Here is a 19,101-nt window from a genome sequence, read left to right on the forward strand (position 1 = left end):
TTAAGCTACATCTCTAGCCACTACCCCTTTCCAGAAACATATTTTGTGTTTATATTATTTAATTATCTTTGTTTTATGAGACAGTCTCATGCAGCCCAGGATGCACTGAACTCCGTATGTTGCTATGACTGACCTTTGACTTCTGATTTCCCTGCTTCTACTAGTGCTGGCATTACAGGTTTGTGTCACTATCTGAGAAAGGAACTAAAAATTATACAATGTAATAAAAATAATATTTTGTATTTATTTGGGAATATTTGTATTTATTCTTGTGGAAAGAGTGGACACTGCATGCTGTGGAGTGCATATGCAAGTCAGAGAACAACTTGTGGAGTAAGTTCTCAGCAAGCACCTTTACCCACTGATTTCATGACCCTTAAAAACTTCACTTAAAAAATTAAATTTGGGCTGGAGAGATGGCTCAGAGGATAAGAGCACTGACTGCTCTTCCAAAGGTCCTGAGTTCAATTCCCAGCAACCACATGGTGACTCACAACCATCTGTAATGAGATCTGATGCCCTCTTCTGGTGTGTCTGGAAACAGCTACAGTGTACTCATATAAATAAATTTTTTTAAAAAAATTAAATTTATCTTTACATTTACTTATTCATATGCATGTGCACACATATACCACAACACATATGTGGAGGTCATTGGATGACTTTTGGAACACGGTTTTCAACTTGCATGATATAAACCCTGGGCATCAAACCCAGACAGTAAGGCTGGATGTTAAGAGCCTTTACCTGCTGAGCCATCCTGCCATCTTAGAACAACAAACATTTTCAACATTATGGTGACTATACAATATTTTAAATTATTTTTTTTTTAAAAAAAGGAAGGTTTTGTTCCTGTTTGTGGTTTTCAAAGTTTAGTTATTTTTTGAGACAAGGTCTCATATAGTCTAACCCCTTCTGGACTCTGTGGGTGCCTGCATGGACACAGTGCATATGCAGACAAGCAAGCATACACATATATAAAGTAAATGTTAAAACCCATCCACAAACATACATCTCACGATTTACATATTATCTGCAACGCTGCAACGTTTTGCTGTGTTAGCCAACTGGATCACAGTGACAACACTTAAGATGTGTTACCTGCAGCTCTGGTGCTGGGGAAACAAAGAGAGGCAGATTTCAGGGGTGTGCTGACCAGCAAGTCTAGCTGAAACAGCAAGCTTCACTTTCAGTGAGAGACCTTGCCTCAGAAAGTATGGTAGAGAGTGACAGAGGAGAATACCCACAGGTATTCCTTGACCTCCACATTGGAATGCACAGGGAAGTATATCTGCTGCCACATGTTCATATGAGTACATGCCCACAACATACATAAACAGACACAAATGATAGCTTTACGCTTCTAATAGTTTGTTGGGGCATATAGAAATACTATTTACTTTGTATGTCCTTGTAGTAATACTGCTTACAGTTGGCACAATGCTGCTTGTATTCTTTTTTTTTTTTTTTAAAGTTTTTGCCAGGTTTGCGTATCCTACCCTGAAGACCTTAGGACTCAGTATTGTTGTGAAGCACTTAAGTCTGTCTGTCTGTCTGTCTTCCCTTCTCAACCCAGTATGTGTCCTCCACTGTTATCCACCTGTTCTTTTATTTATTTATTTATTTATTTATTTATTTATTTATTTATTTATTATATGTAAGAACACTGTAGCTGTCTTCAGACAGTCCAGAAGAGGGCATCAGATCTTGTTACAGATGGTTATGAGCCACCATGTGGTTGCTGGGATTTGAACTCCAGACCTTCGGAAGAGCAGTCAGGTGCTCTTACGCACTGAGCCATCTCACCAGCCCGCTGCTTGTATTCTAATACTAATTTGGGTCCCCCAGACAGGTGCACCAGAGATGAGAGAGTCCACATTTAAGACACTGAGTGACCCTGCCCCCAGTTAATTGTGATCAAAATAAAGATGCCAACAGTCAATAGCTGTTCTTATTATGGGGCTAGGGAGATGGCTCAGTGGTTAAGAGCACTGTCCGCTCTTCCAGAGGTCCTGAGTTCAATCCCCAGCAACCACATGGTGGCTCACAACCATCTATGTAGGAATATGATACCCTCTTCTAGCATGCAGGTATACACAGATAGTGTATTTATATACATAAAATAAATAAATAAATCTTTTTAAAAAGATGAAAAATAATTTTCAAAAAGAGTCCGCTATGTAAAGCAGGACAAACTCACACAGATGGCATCATCCTAACTTGATTTTTAAATATTGCTATATATTTTTACATCTAGGGCTGGGAATGTAACTCAGAGTTGGTTAGAATACGTGCCTAACATATACAAAGCAGTGGGTTTAACTCCTAGCACCATATAAATCAATCATGATGATGGTACACATTTGTAATTCCAGCATTTGGGAGAAAAGGCAGCAAGTTCACAAGTTTGAGGTTCTCCTCAACCACATAGAGAATCTGAAGCCAACTTGGATTATATGAGGCTCTGTTTCATATAGACAAATAGTATTTTTGTATCTGTGTTCATAACAGATTTGACTTATAATTTTATTTAAATGCCTTCTTTTGACTTGGGTAAAATGCTACAGGATGTATTCAGAAGTGTTTCTTCTACTTTTATTTTTAGGAATAATTTATATAGAATTGGGGGGGCGTTTTTCCTCACATGTTTTGTGGAGTTCACCAGTAAAATTATCAGGCTCTCATATTCCCCTGTGTTTATTAAAGCTTTAGTTTGTGACTTCTGCTTGATCTGGAACTGTGGAATCAGGTGTGTTGGCATACACCTGTAATCTCAGCACTTTGGAGGTGGAAGGGAAAGCACCAGCTCAAAGCCAGCTTCAGCTATGCAACAAGTTTAAGGCCAGCCTGAACTACACAATACCCTGTCTTGAAAAAATAACTTGGGACTGGAGAGATGGCTCTTTGGTTAAGACCACTGTCTCTTCTTGAAGGAAGGGGACCTTGGTTGAGTTTCAAAAACCCACACGGTGGGTCACAACCACCTGTAACTCTAATTCCAAAGGCATTTATACCCTCTGGTCTCCAAAGGTACTGCACACATAAACATACAGGCAAATATTTTTTTAAAAAATCCTTCAAAAATAAATAAAAAGAACAAATAAATAGACATTCCAGATAGAGGAATATTCAAATTATCTTTTTTGCGTAAGTTCTCATCATTTCTATATTTTAAAGAATTTGTCCAAGTCATTAGAATTTTCTAATTGCATGATATAAAACAGTTTCTACTATTACTTTACTAGGCTATGGTAATGAGGCTGGAGAGATGGCTCAGCAGATAAGAGCACTGGCTGTTCTTCTAGAGCTCCTGAGTTCAATGTCCAGCACCCACCTGGTGGCTCCTGACCATTTGTCTATAAAGGCAACTGATGCCCTCTTCTGTCATGCAGATGTACATGCAGCAGAGCACTCATACACATTATACAAGCAAACAGCTCTGATAAGATCATGAGTGAGGAATGGAGAGATGGCTTAGCAGTTAAGAGAACTGGTTGCCCTTCCAGCAGACCTGAGTTTGATTCCCAGCACTCAAGAGGCAGCTCATAACTGTAACTGCAATCCCACAGAATCCACGCCCTCTTCTGACTCCATTGGCACACATGTAGTACATAGGCACACATGTGGACAAACATTCATATACATCAAATAAAAACTAGGAAACAGGGCTGGTGAGATGGCTCAGTGGGTAAGAGCACCCGAGTTGCTCTTCCAAAGGTCCAGAGTTCAAATTCCAGCAACCACATGGTGGATCATCTGTAACAAGATCTGACGCCCTCTTCTGAAGTGTCTGAAGACAGCTACAGTGTACTTACATATAATAAATAAATAAATCTTAAAAAAAAACCCTAGGAAACAAAATCTAGAGTGATGTCCCTTCTTATGGTAATTTAGGTTAGTAATTTAAATCTTTGAAGGGTGTGTGTGTGTGTGTTGGGGAAGAGGAAGATAAGAGCATCACACTACAACCCAGTATAACTCACTATACATGTAACCCAGGCTAGCCTTGAACTTTCAACAATCCTTATCTCTTAGACTTCCACAACCTCCAGAAATCTAAGTTTTTAATAGCCACATATTTGGTTACCAGTCATCTTTTCGAGATTTTTTTTTGTACGTTTATTTTTAAAAACTGCATTTATGCTCTGACCAGGGAAACAGTGCCTTGCTCAGCCATCAGCAGGAAAGCTTCCTCCTGTGGCAGACAACAGAGACCTGCAGCCAGAGTTTGTGCAGAAAGTGAAAGACCTTGGAACACTGAGCCCTACATGGGATGCCATTACCAAGTCCCTCCCTCCTCGGAGCTCAGGATAAGAGCCAGAAGGGTCGGAGGACACCAAGGAAACAAAGCTTCTGTGGACTCACCGAAGCTGCGGCAGCATGCACAGGACCTGCACAGGTCTGCACCAGGTCCTCTGCATGTACATTATGGCTTACAGATTAGCATATTTATGGGATTCCTGAGTATACAAACAAACGAGTCTCCGAGTCTTGTGCCTTCTCTTGCACTCATTTCCTTCTGTTTGTTTGTTTTGCCCAACTCTGATGTGATAGCTTTTGTTTTCTATTATGTATTTTATTTTTGTTATATTTTAATTTTTTTCAAAGAATAAATATTACTTAAATATAAAATTTGTATTTATTATTGAGGAATCATATATGCATGTGTATGTTGTATGTGGAAACACATACAGCATGCACATGCAGTTTGGAGGTCAGAGAACAACTCTGTGGAATCAGTTCTCTCCTGGCACTTTTATGTAGGTTCTGATGATCAAACATGGCTCCATCAGACTTGCATCTTTTTGAATGGCAAGTGCCTTTACAGACTGAGCCATTGCATTGGCCCCTTGGTGTTCATTTCTAATTTAATTCCATTTTGGTTAGAGTGTGCACCCTGGGAAGGGTTGATTTCATTGCTTTATTTTGTGAGGGTATTTAGGAAGGGAGAAAAAAAACCTATATTGCAAGATGGGCATAGTGGTACATACTTACATTTCCAGAACTCGGGAGGTGGGGAAAGGAGGATCCTACGTTTAAGGTCGTCTTTAGCTATATAGACATACATAGCTATAGAAGCCAGTTTGGGCCACAGGAGACTGTTCTCAGACCCCACCTCCCAAGAAACAACTATGCTGCTGCCAACATTTTTTCCAATATCTTCCCAGTAATATCGACTTCCAAAATTCTCTTATCTTCAAGAGACTAGCCAAGAACTTAACGCAGAGGCAGGTGAGTAACTGTTTGAGGCCAGCCTGGTCTATACAGCGAGTTCCAGGTTAGCTAGGGCTATACAGTGAGACCCTATCACAATCAAAGCAGTCTAAATATATCCAAAATGGTGCAAAATAGAAGCATCAAACTCATTAATTGAATTTTGTAGTTTGTTATGCCTTTAAATGCATTTCTTAATGTACAACCTAAAAAACAATGAATACTTACTATTATTTGCAAGAGTAAGTCCAATAAATGAGCATATAGGTCGAATTACCTCAGGTCTCATGCAATTCATTAGCCACTCATTAACACATGGAAAAAGTGGACAACAAAGCATTTGATTCTCATCTGAAAGGAAGAACACCATGTCTTAATCTGATTTTTGCAAAATATCAGTCACCATTTGTTTTTATATTTGGATTTCAATTGTTGAAATAATTACCATTTTGAGGATTGTTGACACATACACACAGAGTACTGCACACTGACGACCATAACAGATAGCTCTGGAAAACATTATTATCTGACAAATTCAACTCATAATTGGAAAGAACTGTCCTATTGGGTTAAAAAGAAAAGGTAATGAATTTTTATAAATGTTCTAAAGCATTTTATAAATGTCCTAAGCAATGAATAAGAAGACATTTTATTTACTTACCTGAACATCTGTGACAGAACTTCAATACAACCCACTTCTCTCACAAGAGTTTGTCCACTTCCTTAAAAAAGAACCAGATATTACATGAATAGGACTTTTATTTAAAAATAATTTTATAAAACTTAAGATACTTGGGGCTGGAGAGATGGCTCAGTGGTTAAGAGTACTGACTGCTCTTCTAAAGGTCCTGAGTTCAAATCCCAGCAACCACATGGTGGCTCACAACCATCTGTAATGAGATTTGACACCCTCTTCTGGTGCATCTGAAGACAGCTACAGTGTACTTAGATATAATAATAAATAAACCTTAAAAAAAACTTTAAAAAAAACCTTAAGATACTTAAATGGTATAATTAGCTTTTAAGCTACTTTAAAGTATTATGAAGTATATAGAATTACAGTAGAAAAAAAAACTATGATCAAGGGGCTGGAGAGATGAGTCGGTAGTTAAGAGCATTTTCTGTTCTTCTAGAGGACCTGGGATCAATTCCCAGCACCCACATGGTTGCTTACAACCATCTATAACTCTAGTTCAGGGGGATCTGATGACCTCTTATGGTCTCTGTGGGTACCAGGCATACACATGGTACATAGACATACATGTAGGCAAAACATCCATACACATAAGCTTTTAATTTCTTTTAAAAACACTATATCCAGCTTTATTATAGAAAATATACTGTGCTTAGCAATTTACAACATTCAGTTTTCCTCTAAAAGTTATAAACTGCTTACTTTAAATTATACTTGTTACAATGTGAAAATAATCTCCAAACTAGAAAAACTACAAATCTTTTTCAGATTTTCCACAGTTACAAAAAACAAAATCTAGAAGCAATTCAAGTAGCTAACAATTTCAAGAGTTAAATGAAACAAGTTTTTAAAACATGGAGGACTAGGTAGATGGCTTGAGCAGTAAAGCAGTAGCATAAGAGCTTGAGTTTGACCCCAGCGCTCTGTGAAAAATAAACAAGAGACTAAGCCCGGGAGCTCATGTCTGACCCGGGGGCTCACCAGCAGTCAGTCTAAGCAGATTGGAAAGCTTCAGAGTCAGTAAGTGACTCTGTCTCAAAATAAATAAAGTGGAAATTGATTGAGGAAAGGGATCTAACAACAAGCTTCTACATCAAGCACAAACACATGCACATGTGTGTACATACACAAGCAAAGTTTTAACTACATAAACACTTTATATTTTATACACATATATAAAATATATGTATACATGAACACTTTATATTAGGTTTTCAAATATTTAATAAACCTAAAATTATTCTAAAATAAAAACCACTGGGGAGGGGGGCTGGAGAGATGGCTCAGTGGTTAAGCGAACTAACTGCTCTTCCAGAGGTCCTGAGTTCAAATCCCAGCAACCACATGGTGGCTCACAGCCATCCATCACGAGATCTGACACCCTCTTCTGTAGTGTCTAAAGATAGCTATAGTGTACTTACATATAATAAATAAATAATAAAAAAAAAAACTGGGGACTAATAGTAAATCTTGTAATTAATTCAGTGAAAAGTCAACCCATTCATTAAGTATTTGAATTTCTTTTTGAAGATTAAGTAGTACAAATCACTTCACTGTTAAGATTAACGAATTTTGTGATAAAATATATATACTATTATTTCCTTCCTTAGAACTAGTATCTCTCACATGTTGATGAAATAAAAAGTTACTAATACATTTGGGAAGCAGAGTCCAAGACCAAGTGTCATCTACATAGTGAAACCCTGCCTCAAAAAATAAATACATAAGTTAGTAAGTAAGTAAGTAAGTAAATAAATAAATAAATTCAGGCAGGGCTAGAGAGAGATGGCTCAGTGGTTAAGGGCAGTCACCTCTCTTCTGAAGGTCCTGAGTCCAATTCCCAGCACCCACATTGCAGCTCACAACTGTCTGATGCTGTCTTCTGATGTGTAGATATACATGCAGACAAAGTACTTATATACATAGAACACATAAATCAATAAATCTTAAAAAATAAAGGCACTAATATAAAAATGACTAGATTAAAAGTATTAATGACTATTCCAAAAATATATTAAAATGTGCTTAAGCATTCATGAGAATGTACTTACTATTATTTGAAACCAGAACCAAAAGAACATAGACAGACATTCTTTTCAAGTTTGTGTTTGAATCATCATTAGTTAAGAGCACGGTTAAATCTTGAAATAATTCTGAAGTGCACAAAGATTGCTGACAGTAAACTGAAACATAAAATACAATTTTCATTTTAATATAGTAGCACAAAATATTTCAGAAATATATTGAACAAAACACAAATGTTGTCAGACCGAAGATGCTTCTCAAGTAGATGCCACTTAACTGGCATGTATTAGAAACAGTCAAATCCATGAAGACTTGATGCATGCTTACTTAAGTAGCAGGTTTAAAATATATTTTAAAATGACATTTATTCATTTACTTATTTGTATGTGCAAACACACACGTATGCGCCCACTATGTGCAGACATGCCATGTCACAGCACGCTGGTGGATGGGAGGGAAATTTCCAGGAGTTGGTCCTCTCCTTCCATCACGTGAGCTCCCAGCACCAGACTCGGGTCATCAGGCTTGTTGGCAGGCACCTTTACCGACTGAGTCATCTAGTCAGTCCCAAACCAGCTCCAAACATTTAAAATACTCTGGAATTGCCAATAAAACCCTAATCGAGTAACAAATGAAACTCACCCCAAGTGAAAAGAGAGGCCAAGTGAGAAGACTAATAGAAAAGACAGAGCAAGAAAAATAACTTGAGAAAATTCAGACATCTACTTCGAAAACAGAGAGACAAAGAATATTTATGATATTTAAAAAAAAACATTTGGAGATGCAAAAGTCTTTTCAAAGGTCAAAAATAACGTGAGGAATGAGGCAATAGCGATATTTAGGAAGCAAACCAGGACAACGGTGCACTTAAGGCCACCCGGTGCTGTACAGCAAACTTGACTCATGACAAAACAAACCCCAAAACAACAAACATCCCCACAGGAAACCAACAAAAATAACCCTAAATAATGAGAGTCAACCAAGTGTGAGGACGCTCACCTTTAAATAAAGAGAAAAAATTTCAAGGCTTATTTAAAATCATTTCAAGCACATAAAGATAACATTTTATATCTTACCATTTTCTTCTGCAATAGATCCTAATGTGTATAAGGCTGCTTCTTTTACCATGCTATGCTCACTTGACTTTGCAAGGTTTATTATAAACATCAAACCACCAATTTCCCGGAAATAAATACCCGCATCGCCTGTAAGATTTGCAAATAAAACAAGAGATTATATTTACTTCCTTTACTCTGTTAAGGATAAAAGAACCAAATGAAAGAATATAACACACACACTAAGCAGAAGAGAAGCAACCATGCATACTGATATATTACTGTACTACAAAGCCAGATCAGGGCGGCTGCGGGCTGCCGCATGCACAGCATGCAGTCCCAGGGCTGGTGAGGGCATTGTCAGAAGGATCAAGAGTTTCACACCAGCCTGGGTTACTTGATGCAATAAGAAGAAAGGAAGAGGGCAAGGAGGGGAGAGGGATCATCATCACAGAGAACAGGGAGAGGAGGAGGGAAAGAGAAAGGAGAAGGGAAAAAAGGAGAAAAACTAGAATCCTGAATAAAGTGAATTATTATGTCTTACTGTTTTGTTTACAAACTGAATGAATGGTGATCAAAACTTCCTTTTGTGACAAAGGGTTGCCCATATGATACTTCAGACATTCCAACAGTAACTTCAAGTCAGTCTTCATTTCTACTGGAGAAAAATTTATTATTGTAAACACAAAGTTTTCTTTCAAAGAACAATGATTCAAATTCTATTTCATAATTACACATCTTTGAAATGCTTGCTATATAATCAATAAAGATATCTTCAAAAGGTATTTTCAATGAACTGGATGAAAATACATTAGAACTTAGACCATACTAATGAAGAAGAACTTATGAGTAAATTTATAATACTAAACACCTATGTTAGAAAAACAATGGCTCTCAAATCAATGCCCTTAGCTTCTACCTTAAGAAACTAGAACAAGAGTAAACTCAGTCCAAAGCAAGCAACAAAAACCTATAAAGAAAACAGCTGAAGTCAGTAAAACAGAAAAATGGGCCTCAAAGATGCTCAGTGGTGCAGGGCACTGGCTGCCCTCCAGAGGACCTGACAGTTCATAACTGTTTGTAACTCGAGTCCAGGGGAGCCGATGCCCTTTTCTGACCTCACTCGGGCATCAGGCATGCACAGATACACATGCAAGCAAAACATCAATACACATAAACATAAACTTAAAAATTAAACAGAGAAAGTTCTTTTAAAAGATCAGTAACATGGATAATTCTCTAGCCAGACAAATGTGGATAAATGAGTACAGACAAAATTACCAATATCAGATGAGACAAGCCAGAAATAATGGCTCATACCAATTATCCTAGCACTTAGGAGGCTGAGGCAGAAGGATTTCCATAAATTCAAGGACTACATAGTAAGTTCCAGGCCAACCTAAGCTATAGAAAGAGACATTATAATTAAACAGCTACCTCAGATTCTCAAAATGAAGATAACATTTTGCACAACTTCATACAGATTCAATGACTTAGATGAAATAAAAAAAAATGCTTTTAAAGGTGTAAATCATCCAAACTTGTCCAAGAACAAATTACCTGAATAAAACTATATTTATGAAAGAAGCTGAAATCATAGTTACAAAGCTTCCCACCACAAAAACTCTAGTTTTGGGTGTTTACATTGGACAACTACACCGAACATTTAAAGAAATAGTATCTAAAAGCTTATTTCCCAATTTAAGAAAAAAAATGGGTCTCACTATACTCTATTGCTGATCTCAATCTTAAGATCCTCATGACTTAGCCTCTTCAATAACCAGAGCACACCATGATGCCTGCTTCCTGACTTATTCTGAGGTTGGCATTATCCTTGTATCAAAACTAAAACCATTAGAAAGAAGAGAGAACTATATAGACTAGCATCCTTCATGTACTTATAAAACATCTAGTAAGATGTTTTAGTAAGCTGAATACAACAATACATTAACAATGTATCATGACCAAGTTAGTTTATCCAAGGAATACAGGGTGGATTTCATATATGAATGAAAATCAGTCAAGATAACATATCAAATTAAAATCCTCTTTTATTATGTAAATGACATATTGGTGTTGGAATAACTGTTGTTGTTTTGTTGTTGTTGTTGTTCTTTTGTTTTTTCCAGACAGGATTTCTCTGTGTAGTCCTAGCTGGCCTGGAACTCACTCTGTAGACCAGGCTGGCCTCGAACTCAGAGATTTGCCTGCCTCTGCCTCCCCAGTGCTGGGATTAAAGGCATGTGCCATCACTACCTGGCTTGTTTTGATTTTTAAAGTTTTTATTTCTTTTGTTTTGGCTTTAACAGTATTTTATTATATTTTTTATTAATTCACTTATTTATTTGTTTGTTTATTTATGAGGAGGCATATGTGGAGGTCAGAGGATAATATGTAAGAATCACTTTTCTTCTACCATGTGGGTCCTGGAGATCAAATGAGGTTGTCAGACACGGCAGTATGTGCTGAGCCATGCTGCAATCTTTGGCATAAGTCTTGAACTAACATTTACAAGGGGTAAACTTAAAAATAAAAAGACATATACTACAAAAATCTGAGATACTTCAATCTTTAGTCTTCTATTTATAAAAAATCAACTAGCAGTGTGTTTCAATTAAACAATTTGTGATGTAATCTGAACAATATATAATACAAAGGTTATTATTGAGTTGACTTTGGGCAACATCCAACATTTATTCATAATTATTGTGTCTAATAACATCATTGGGCTATCAATATCACACTGATAACATGCCAAAGAAAATTTCAAATAAGGCCTGGTACTTTTTCAGTTCTGGGCACATTTTAAGATATGTTCCTCCACTCCTTTCAGCACATCCTTCTCAGATTTTAAGGTTTCCTATCACAGTCTCTTCCTCTTCGCCAACTTCCCTAACTATACAATTATCACATTTCCTCTTCACTTAACCTTTTTGGGGCTGAGTAAACAAGTTCCTTCAATTCCTGAAGAAAATGCACACAATACCAAAAGCTACAAGCAATAAAAGAAAATGTAACTGGATAAACCTAAAATTTAAATTTTTTGTTTGGGTATTTGTTTATTTATTTTGAGACAGGGCCTCAGTATGTAAATCTGGCTGTCTTGGAACTCACTATGTAGAGCAGGCCAGATCTTAACTCACAGAAATCTGCCTACCTCTACCTCAAAGGTATGTCTTAAAGGCATGCATCACAATGCCTGGCTTAAAATTTAAAACTTTTAAGCATCAAGATACTACGCATAATGCAAAAGCAACTCAATCTAGAAGGAAATATTTTTTCTATTTTTAAAACCTTTTTGGTCCTTTGAGTTTCACATTGTGTATCCCAAGAAGGAAATCTTTTCAAATCAGATATTCCATTTGGCGTTCATCCCCTGGGATCCAACCCAGCACTGCCTAGCAGCTCACAGCTGTCTGCAACTATAATTTCAGGGGATCTGATGCAGCCTTCTAACCTCTGTGGACACTAGGTATGCAAGTGGTTCAAATATATATACAAGCAGAATACCCATATACATAGCATTTCTAAATTAGCGTGTTTGGGGGAGGTGGAGGCCAGAAGACAACTTGTGGGAGTTGATTCTCTCCTACTACATGGGTCCTGGAGATCAAACTCATAGTCTGGTTTAATGATCTCTACCCACTGAGCCACCTCACCAGCCTCCACATGTCTTTAGTCTGCTTTTCATTAAAGACATGGCCTCAATATGGCCCAGGCAGGTCACAACCTTGCTACGTAGCGATGGATGACTTTGAACTCTTTCTCCTGCCTCTAATCTCTTCACTTTTAGTTTTACTCAAACCTGAACCTGGGAGTGGCCTGTCTAGAACAGCAGGGTCTCCAGCACCCCTCCAGCCATGCTCATTATCTTTGCCTTCCTATATAGCTTCCCAGACTGAGCTACCTCTCAGCTTTTTAAAAACTTCTCGAAGCCTGGGGTGGTGGTGCATGCCTTTAATCCCAGCACTTGGAAGGCAGGCTGAGTTCAGGCCAGTCTGGTCTACAAAATGAGTTCTAGGACAGCCAGGGCTACACAGAGAAACCAGTGAGGGAAGAGGGTGGCAGCAAACAAACAAAAATTAAAAAAAACAAACAAACAAAAAACAAACTTGAACTCTGATGAACTCTTTGGCCCTTATTATAAATCAGTCAGACAGAGAGAAAACAAATTCACAGTGTGATGAATGATGTCTGATCTGAGAGTTAATTAATAGTAGTTGAAACTGGAATAAAGGAACCTAGTTTTCCCTGGGCAGGCTAATAATTAATTAAAGTGGCACTATGTGGCAAATCAATGCCAACAAAGCCATTGTACTGGCCGGTTTTGTGTTAACCTGACACAAGCTGGAGTTATCACAGAGAAAGGAGCTTCAGTTGAGAAAATGCTTCCATGAGATCCAGCTGTAAGGCATTTTCTCAATTAGTGATCAAGGGGGGAAGGCTCCTTGTGGGTGGGACCACCCCTGGGCTGGTAGTCTTGGGTTCTATAAGAAAGCAAGCTGAAAGAGGCCACGGAGGGTACCTAAGGAAAAGGCACAGGCCCTAGAATTGGCTGGTTTCAATGGACCAATCCAAACCCTAGGTCACACTGAGGAATCAGCAAGTGATAAAGGACCCACACAGATGCCCCGTAATTCTCTACAACCAGAGCAAGTTGACTGCCTCCAAACCTCACCAAGACGACCCAGGACAAGACATGGGAAAGTAGAGGCAGAGGAAGAGCCTTCAGCAGTAAGGAAGACAGTGTCAACATCAAGGCAAACTATTCCATCCCACAAGGTCCCTGAAATTGCTAACAATGGTACTCAAGTTTCAAAGGCCTCCATAAAGCAGACATTAGATACAGTAACAGTAGCCAAAGTAACTGGCAGCAAGAGGCAGCTAAGGACACATAAGGATGGGGTTCAACCTCTTGAAGTCCTGGGTGACTCCAAGAAATAACCCAAATATCAGATCACTCTGAGAAACTAACACATGATACTAGTATCCTTAAGAGCACTCTACAGTAAAAGCCAGAGTCAGTAAAACCTCTGAGAACATGCAGAAGATTGCTGAGGGCCTCTAAAGAGGACCCCAAGGATGTGTTGGTGGACACCAGAGACCTTGCAACATTACAAAGCAAAAGCAACCCTTTCCTGTCCCCCAAGAGGAAGTCTGCAAGAGATGGAAGCATTGTGAGAAACCAGGGCTTTGCGCTCTGTAGCACCAAAGCAGGAAGCAACAGATGAGAAGCCTGTACCTAAGAAACCAAGGGCTGCTTCCAGCAAGAGGCATGTATCACCTGAGCCTGTGCAGATGAAACACCTGAGAATCATGTCAAACAAACTGTAATCTATGGAAGAGCAGGTTAGCACTGTTATGAAAGCAGAAGAAATGGAAGCCAAAGGAGAAAACCCTGTCACTCCAGATCAGAAAACATCCCAGAACTCTAGGTACTGAAAGAAAACCAATGAAAAACAGCCAAGACCAAGTTTGATGCATCTGCAGAGAACGTTGGGATAAAGAAAAATGAGAAGACTGTAAGACTGCCTCCCAGGAGATAGCTGCAGAATCCAGATGACGGAGCCAAGAAATCTACATCTCGGGGCAAAGTCAGTGGGAAAAGAACGTGCTTGAGGTCTAGAGGAAGGACTGAGATTCCCCAGCCTTGTGAAACAGAAGAGAAAACAAGCAAATCAGGTGCAGAAACCTTGATAAAGACTCAGAGAGAGAAAGGAGTCTCTGGAGATTCAGGTGTTAGGTGTTTGAGATCCAGAAAAAACTCCAGTCGCTTTGGACAGTGAACCTAAGCCAACTGAGGAGGGTAACTCGAGGAGCCAAGCAAGGTGCAAAACTGAAGAAGGACGAAGACATTGTATACACCAGGAAGTTAAAAACAAGAAGTTACCAGAAAAGTGAAACTATGTAGCAAAGACATTTAAGAAGGAAAAGTAAATTTGACTTAGTGATGAGTTCCAGTGTGATTTTCACCTCCAGGTGAACTGTAAATAATACTGCCCGTGTTTAAGGAAGGGAGCTTTGAGCTTTCCTGGTTATACTCTCTTCAAACTCCAATGGAGGTCATGAAGAAGATCACCAGAGATCTCAGTGCAATAACAGTTTTTTAAATGTTTGAGGGTGAGCAGGCAGAAATGTGGCCCTCTGTCCTACCCAATAAAGCTCTGTGAAATAAAAAAGAAAGAAAGAAAGAAAGAAAGAAAGAAGAAAGAAAAGAAAAGAAAAGAAAAGAAAAGAAAAGAAAAGAGAAAAGAAAAGAAAAAGAAAGCAAGCTGAGAAAGCCAGGGGAAGCAAGCTAGTAAGGAACATCCCTCCATGGCTTCTGCATCAGCTCCTTCTTCCGGACCTGCTTGAGTTCCAGTCCTAACTTCCTTTGGTGATGAACAGCAATGTCGAAGTGTAAGCTGAATAAACCCTTTCCTCCCCAACTTGTTTCTTGGTCATGATGTTTGTGCAGAAATAGAAACCCTGACTAAGACAGCCATTGAACCTTGTAAACTTACTGTTGTTGATGCAGTATGTAGTTCAATTGGTAAAGAGCTTGCCTAGCACCAACAAAGCTCCAGTTTCAATCTCCAGCACCACATAAACTAGAAATTACTGCAAATGCCTGTAATCCCAGCACTGGGGACTTGGGAACAGGAGGATCAGAAGTTTAAGGCCATCCGGTGCCACACAATGAGCTTGAGACCAGCCTAGACTATGTGAAAGCCTGACACAAAATTAAAAACTAATTTTGACAGTGTAGACAGACACAAACATATTCATCTGCATTTCTGACAGTACCCTTGCAATAGTGAGCCACCATGTTTAGGTAAATCTTTTATACTCTGCCAATAATCTACTATCATATGGATTCATTATTATTATTATTTCAAATAGAGTCTCACTATGTAGTTCTGGCTGGCCTAGAAATATGTAAACTAGGCCGGCCTTGTATTCAGAACTCTGCCTGTCTCTGCATCATGAGTGCTGGAATTAAAAGCATGAGCTACCGTGCCTAGCTCATATGGCACTCTAAGTATCAGCATGACTTTCCCAGCATTTCTGATGTCAGAAATTATATTATAGGCACTGTGATGGTTTGTATATGCTTGGCCCAGGGAGTGTCACTATTAGGAGGTGTGGCCTTGTTAGAGTAGATGTGTCGTTGTGGGTGTAGGTTTTAATACTCTTAACCTAGCTGCCTGGAAGAGTTTTCTCTTGTTTGCCTTCAGAACAAGATGGAGAACCCTCAGTTCCTCTTGCACCATGCCTGTCTGGATGCTGCCATGTTCCCAATTTGATGATAATGTACTGAACCTCTGAACCTGTAAGCCAGCCCCAATTAAATGCTGTCCTTACAAGAGTTGCCTTGGTCGTGGTATCTGTTCACAGCAGGAAAACCCTAACTAAGGCAGGCACAAAGCAGGTGTTCAATATGTATGCTGTGGTATATTATTTCCCTTTAAGTTAATATATATCATCTTGCAAGGAAGCTCATTAAGACTCAGGATGGTGGTGCATACCTTTAATCCTTGCTTTAGGGAGGCAAAGGCAGAAGGACCTCTGGGAATTCAAAGCCAGCCTGGTCTACACAGTAAGTTTAAAGTCAGGCAAAATTACATTAAGAGATCCTATCTCCAACAAAACAAAACTAAGACAAGACAAGGCTCCTTAATAGTTAGGAAGTAGACACTTAGAAGCTTAAGGAAGTCCTTGAAACTAATCTGCCATGCTGGGCCCCTCCCTCCTCATATAGAAGGGGTAAGGACTGCTGAGAAGTACTCTCAGACCAAACGAATTGCTTTGAAAAGGCTCAGACCAACTAAACTGCCTGGAAGAGACGGAGAACAACTGAGCTGCCTGAAAGAGATACTTTCCAACCTGTTAAGCTGCTTGCAGGCTGTGCTGTGTGTTCCAGTTTCCCCGCTGTCATGAGCTGGGGTAGGCTCCTGATGATACAGCTGCCTTTGAGTCATTTCTGTCTGTAAATAACTCCTCATTCACATGCTTTCTATGTAGCTCCAGTAAGCTTCCCGGCTTACCAATAAGCCAGTGGATTTGGTGGTATCCTTCCTTTGTTCTGTTGACAAATCCCTATCTGGGGTAAGTAGATGTTTGTTTGTGTCCTCTCAGAATAATGTTATAAAACATATGTAAGTTGATGATTCTTTTATTTTCTAGATGTTTGTGGTATATATGTATATACATATATGTATATATATATATGTATCACATACACATACACATATATACACAAATATATGTGTATATATATATATATATATATATATATCACAAACACACATACACGAATATACCCACAATTATACAACTATAAAATACATAAAACTAATGTAACTACATGATTCATGGATTTCTCACCTTGTGTTTTCTTTGGCGTCCCACTTTCCATGCTTGTCTTTTTCCCTTATATTTCATCTATAAGATAGGGCATTTTTAGTTAGATCAACTTCTAAGAAATACTCTGGCCCATATGCTTGCTTCAGCAGCACATATACTAAAATTGGAATGCTACAGAGAAGATTAGCACAGCTCCTTCACAGGAATAAGACTTCATGAAGCAGTCCACTTGTTTAAAAAAATTTAAAGAATGAAATATTCTGGGCATGATGGTGCATGTCTGTAATATTCAGGCAGGAAAGGGAGTGGAGGAAGAGTCATGGGTTTGAAGCCATTCTGAGCTACCTTTGAAGTTCCAGAAAAGAAGGGAGGGGGGGAGAAGGAGCTAAAAAACTGTCTCAAAACCAACAAGCAAACAAACAAAACCCCTCACAAACAGAGGAGGGACAATCCCTGGGATCCACATAGAAGGCAAAAACAGACTCGTTGGTTAACTTCTAACCACACATGTGCTAACCCATACATACATGCATGCACATACACATACATACACAAATAGATGTCATTAAAATAAGCAAATTATGTGCAGTAAAGGACCAGCTGTCATTTTCAAAAGGTTAAATAATTATAAAATGATACTTAAAATTAAAAAATAGCTCACTTCCCAATTCTAACATATGTTCCCACTCAAGCAATTACAAAATGTTTTCAGTAGGTTCGTGGATACAAATTATCACTAACAATGAGAGGGGGTAAGTTTTTCCATAATAGGACACACGATCCTTACAGGTTTTACTTAATTTACTCTCCAAACCAACAAGGTCAGGTGCAAACGTTACTAGGAGAACTAGTAGAGAACATAAATAAGAAAACTAGTTGATTAGTGTTCTGCACACCTTTCATTCTGGGGATGGGTCTCAAGGTAGAGTCTATCATTAAAGCACCCAGTCAGCCCCTGAAATTCACTACTCTAAAATTGGTCACATCAAAAGCTTAGTGGGGGAAAAAAATCTACATATCTCCCTCCCCCCACGAGACAAACTATCTTCCTGAGTGGGGCTGGCAGAGCATTCCCTTCCACCTGTAAGTTGTCTGTCCGCCTTGGAATCCTACGTTGTGGAAGGCATCCTCTAACGGAGCAGAGAGGCAAGCACTTAACGTGCCCTATCAACTCTGCTGCTCCGATAGTGTAAAGGGAGTGTGACATAAGCCATTCAGGTCCCAGGGAATGGAGGGTCACAGGAACCAGTTACTGTAGGGGATGGATAGGAGGTGGGGCGCAGACCCTCACGGCTCGCCCGCGGTTGCCAGCCTCCGGGTCCACCGTCTTTCCCTACTCCCTCGCTCTCGCTCCAGGGTCCGTAGGCCTGGCTCACCTAACGAGCTGGAAGAAGGAACTGCGGAGAGGAGGGCGGCCAGGCCCACGGCTTTCCTCCACTGCTCTCCGAGGGGCACCATGCACGGCTCCCGAGCCCGGCTCTGGCGGACCTCCGAGGAGCAATCGCCCAGTTCCCAGCGTCCTCTTCCTCCCAACCCGAATCCCCCCGTGGGGACCGCCGCTTTCCCCGTCCCCGGGATCCCGGGGCGCAGCGCGGACGCACACGGCCGCCCGACCGAGCAGACGGGAGGTGGGGGGGACGACCCTCTATCCCCTCACAGGTCGTGGGCCCGGCGCCAGCTCGGGGAAGCTCGTGCCCTCGGCTCAATCCATCTCCTCAGGCGAGCCAGCGAAGCGGGGCCGCGCCCGCACCACAGCTCGGCCCCAGG

The 19,101-nt window shown here is 39.7% G+C and overlaps 1 protein-coding gene and 1 pseudogene across 2 annotated transcripts in view; one reads left to right on the plus strand and one right to left on the minus strand.

Moving 5' to 3' along the window:
• The window catches only part of Terb1 (telomere repeat binding bouquet formation protein 1), a 57,040-nt gene extending 39,654 nt beyond the window's left edge, over window positions 1–17,386 (minus strand). For both annotated transcript variants that reach the window (XM_021220616.1, XM_021220615.1), the window contains exons 1-7: window positions 17,356–17,386; window positions 9,533–9,643; window positions 9,010–9,138; window positions 7,960–8,091; window positions 5,876–5,936; window positions 5,660–5,775; window positions 5,443–5,565 (exon numbers count right to left, since the gene is read on the minus strand). In XM_021220616.1, the coding sequence (XP_021076275.1) occupies window positions 5,443–5,565; window positions 5,660–5,775; window positions 5,876–5,936; window positions 7,960–8,091; window positions 9,010–9,138; window positions 9,533–9,643; window positions 17,356–17,386 (703 nt within the window). The remainder of the gene's footprint in view (window positions 1–5,442; window positions 5,566–5,659; window positions 5,776–5,875; window positions 5,937–7,959; window positions 8,092–9,009; window positions 9,139–9,532; window positions 9,644–17,355) is intronic.
• An 85-nt stretch (window positions 17,387–17,471) lies between these two features.
• LOC115062721 lies at window positions 17,472–17,569 on the plus strand (annotated as a pseudogene).
• The last annotated feature ends 1,532 nt before the right edge of the window (window positions 17,570–19,101 follow it).

This window comes from Mus pahari, chromosome 20 (assembly GCF_900095145.1).
Source record: "Mus pahari chromosome 20, PAHARI_EIJ_v1.1, whole genome shotgun sequence".
Lineage (NCBI taxonomy): Eukaryota > Metazoa > Chordata > Mammalia > Rodentia > Muridae > Mus > Mus pahari.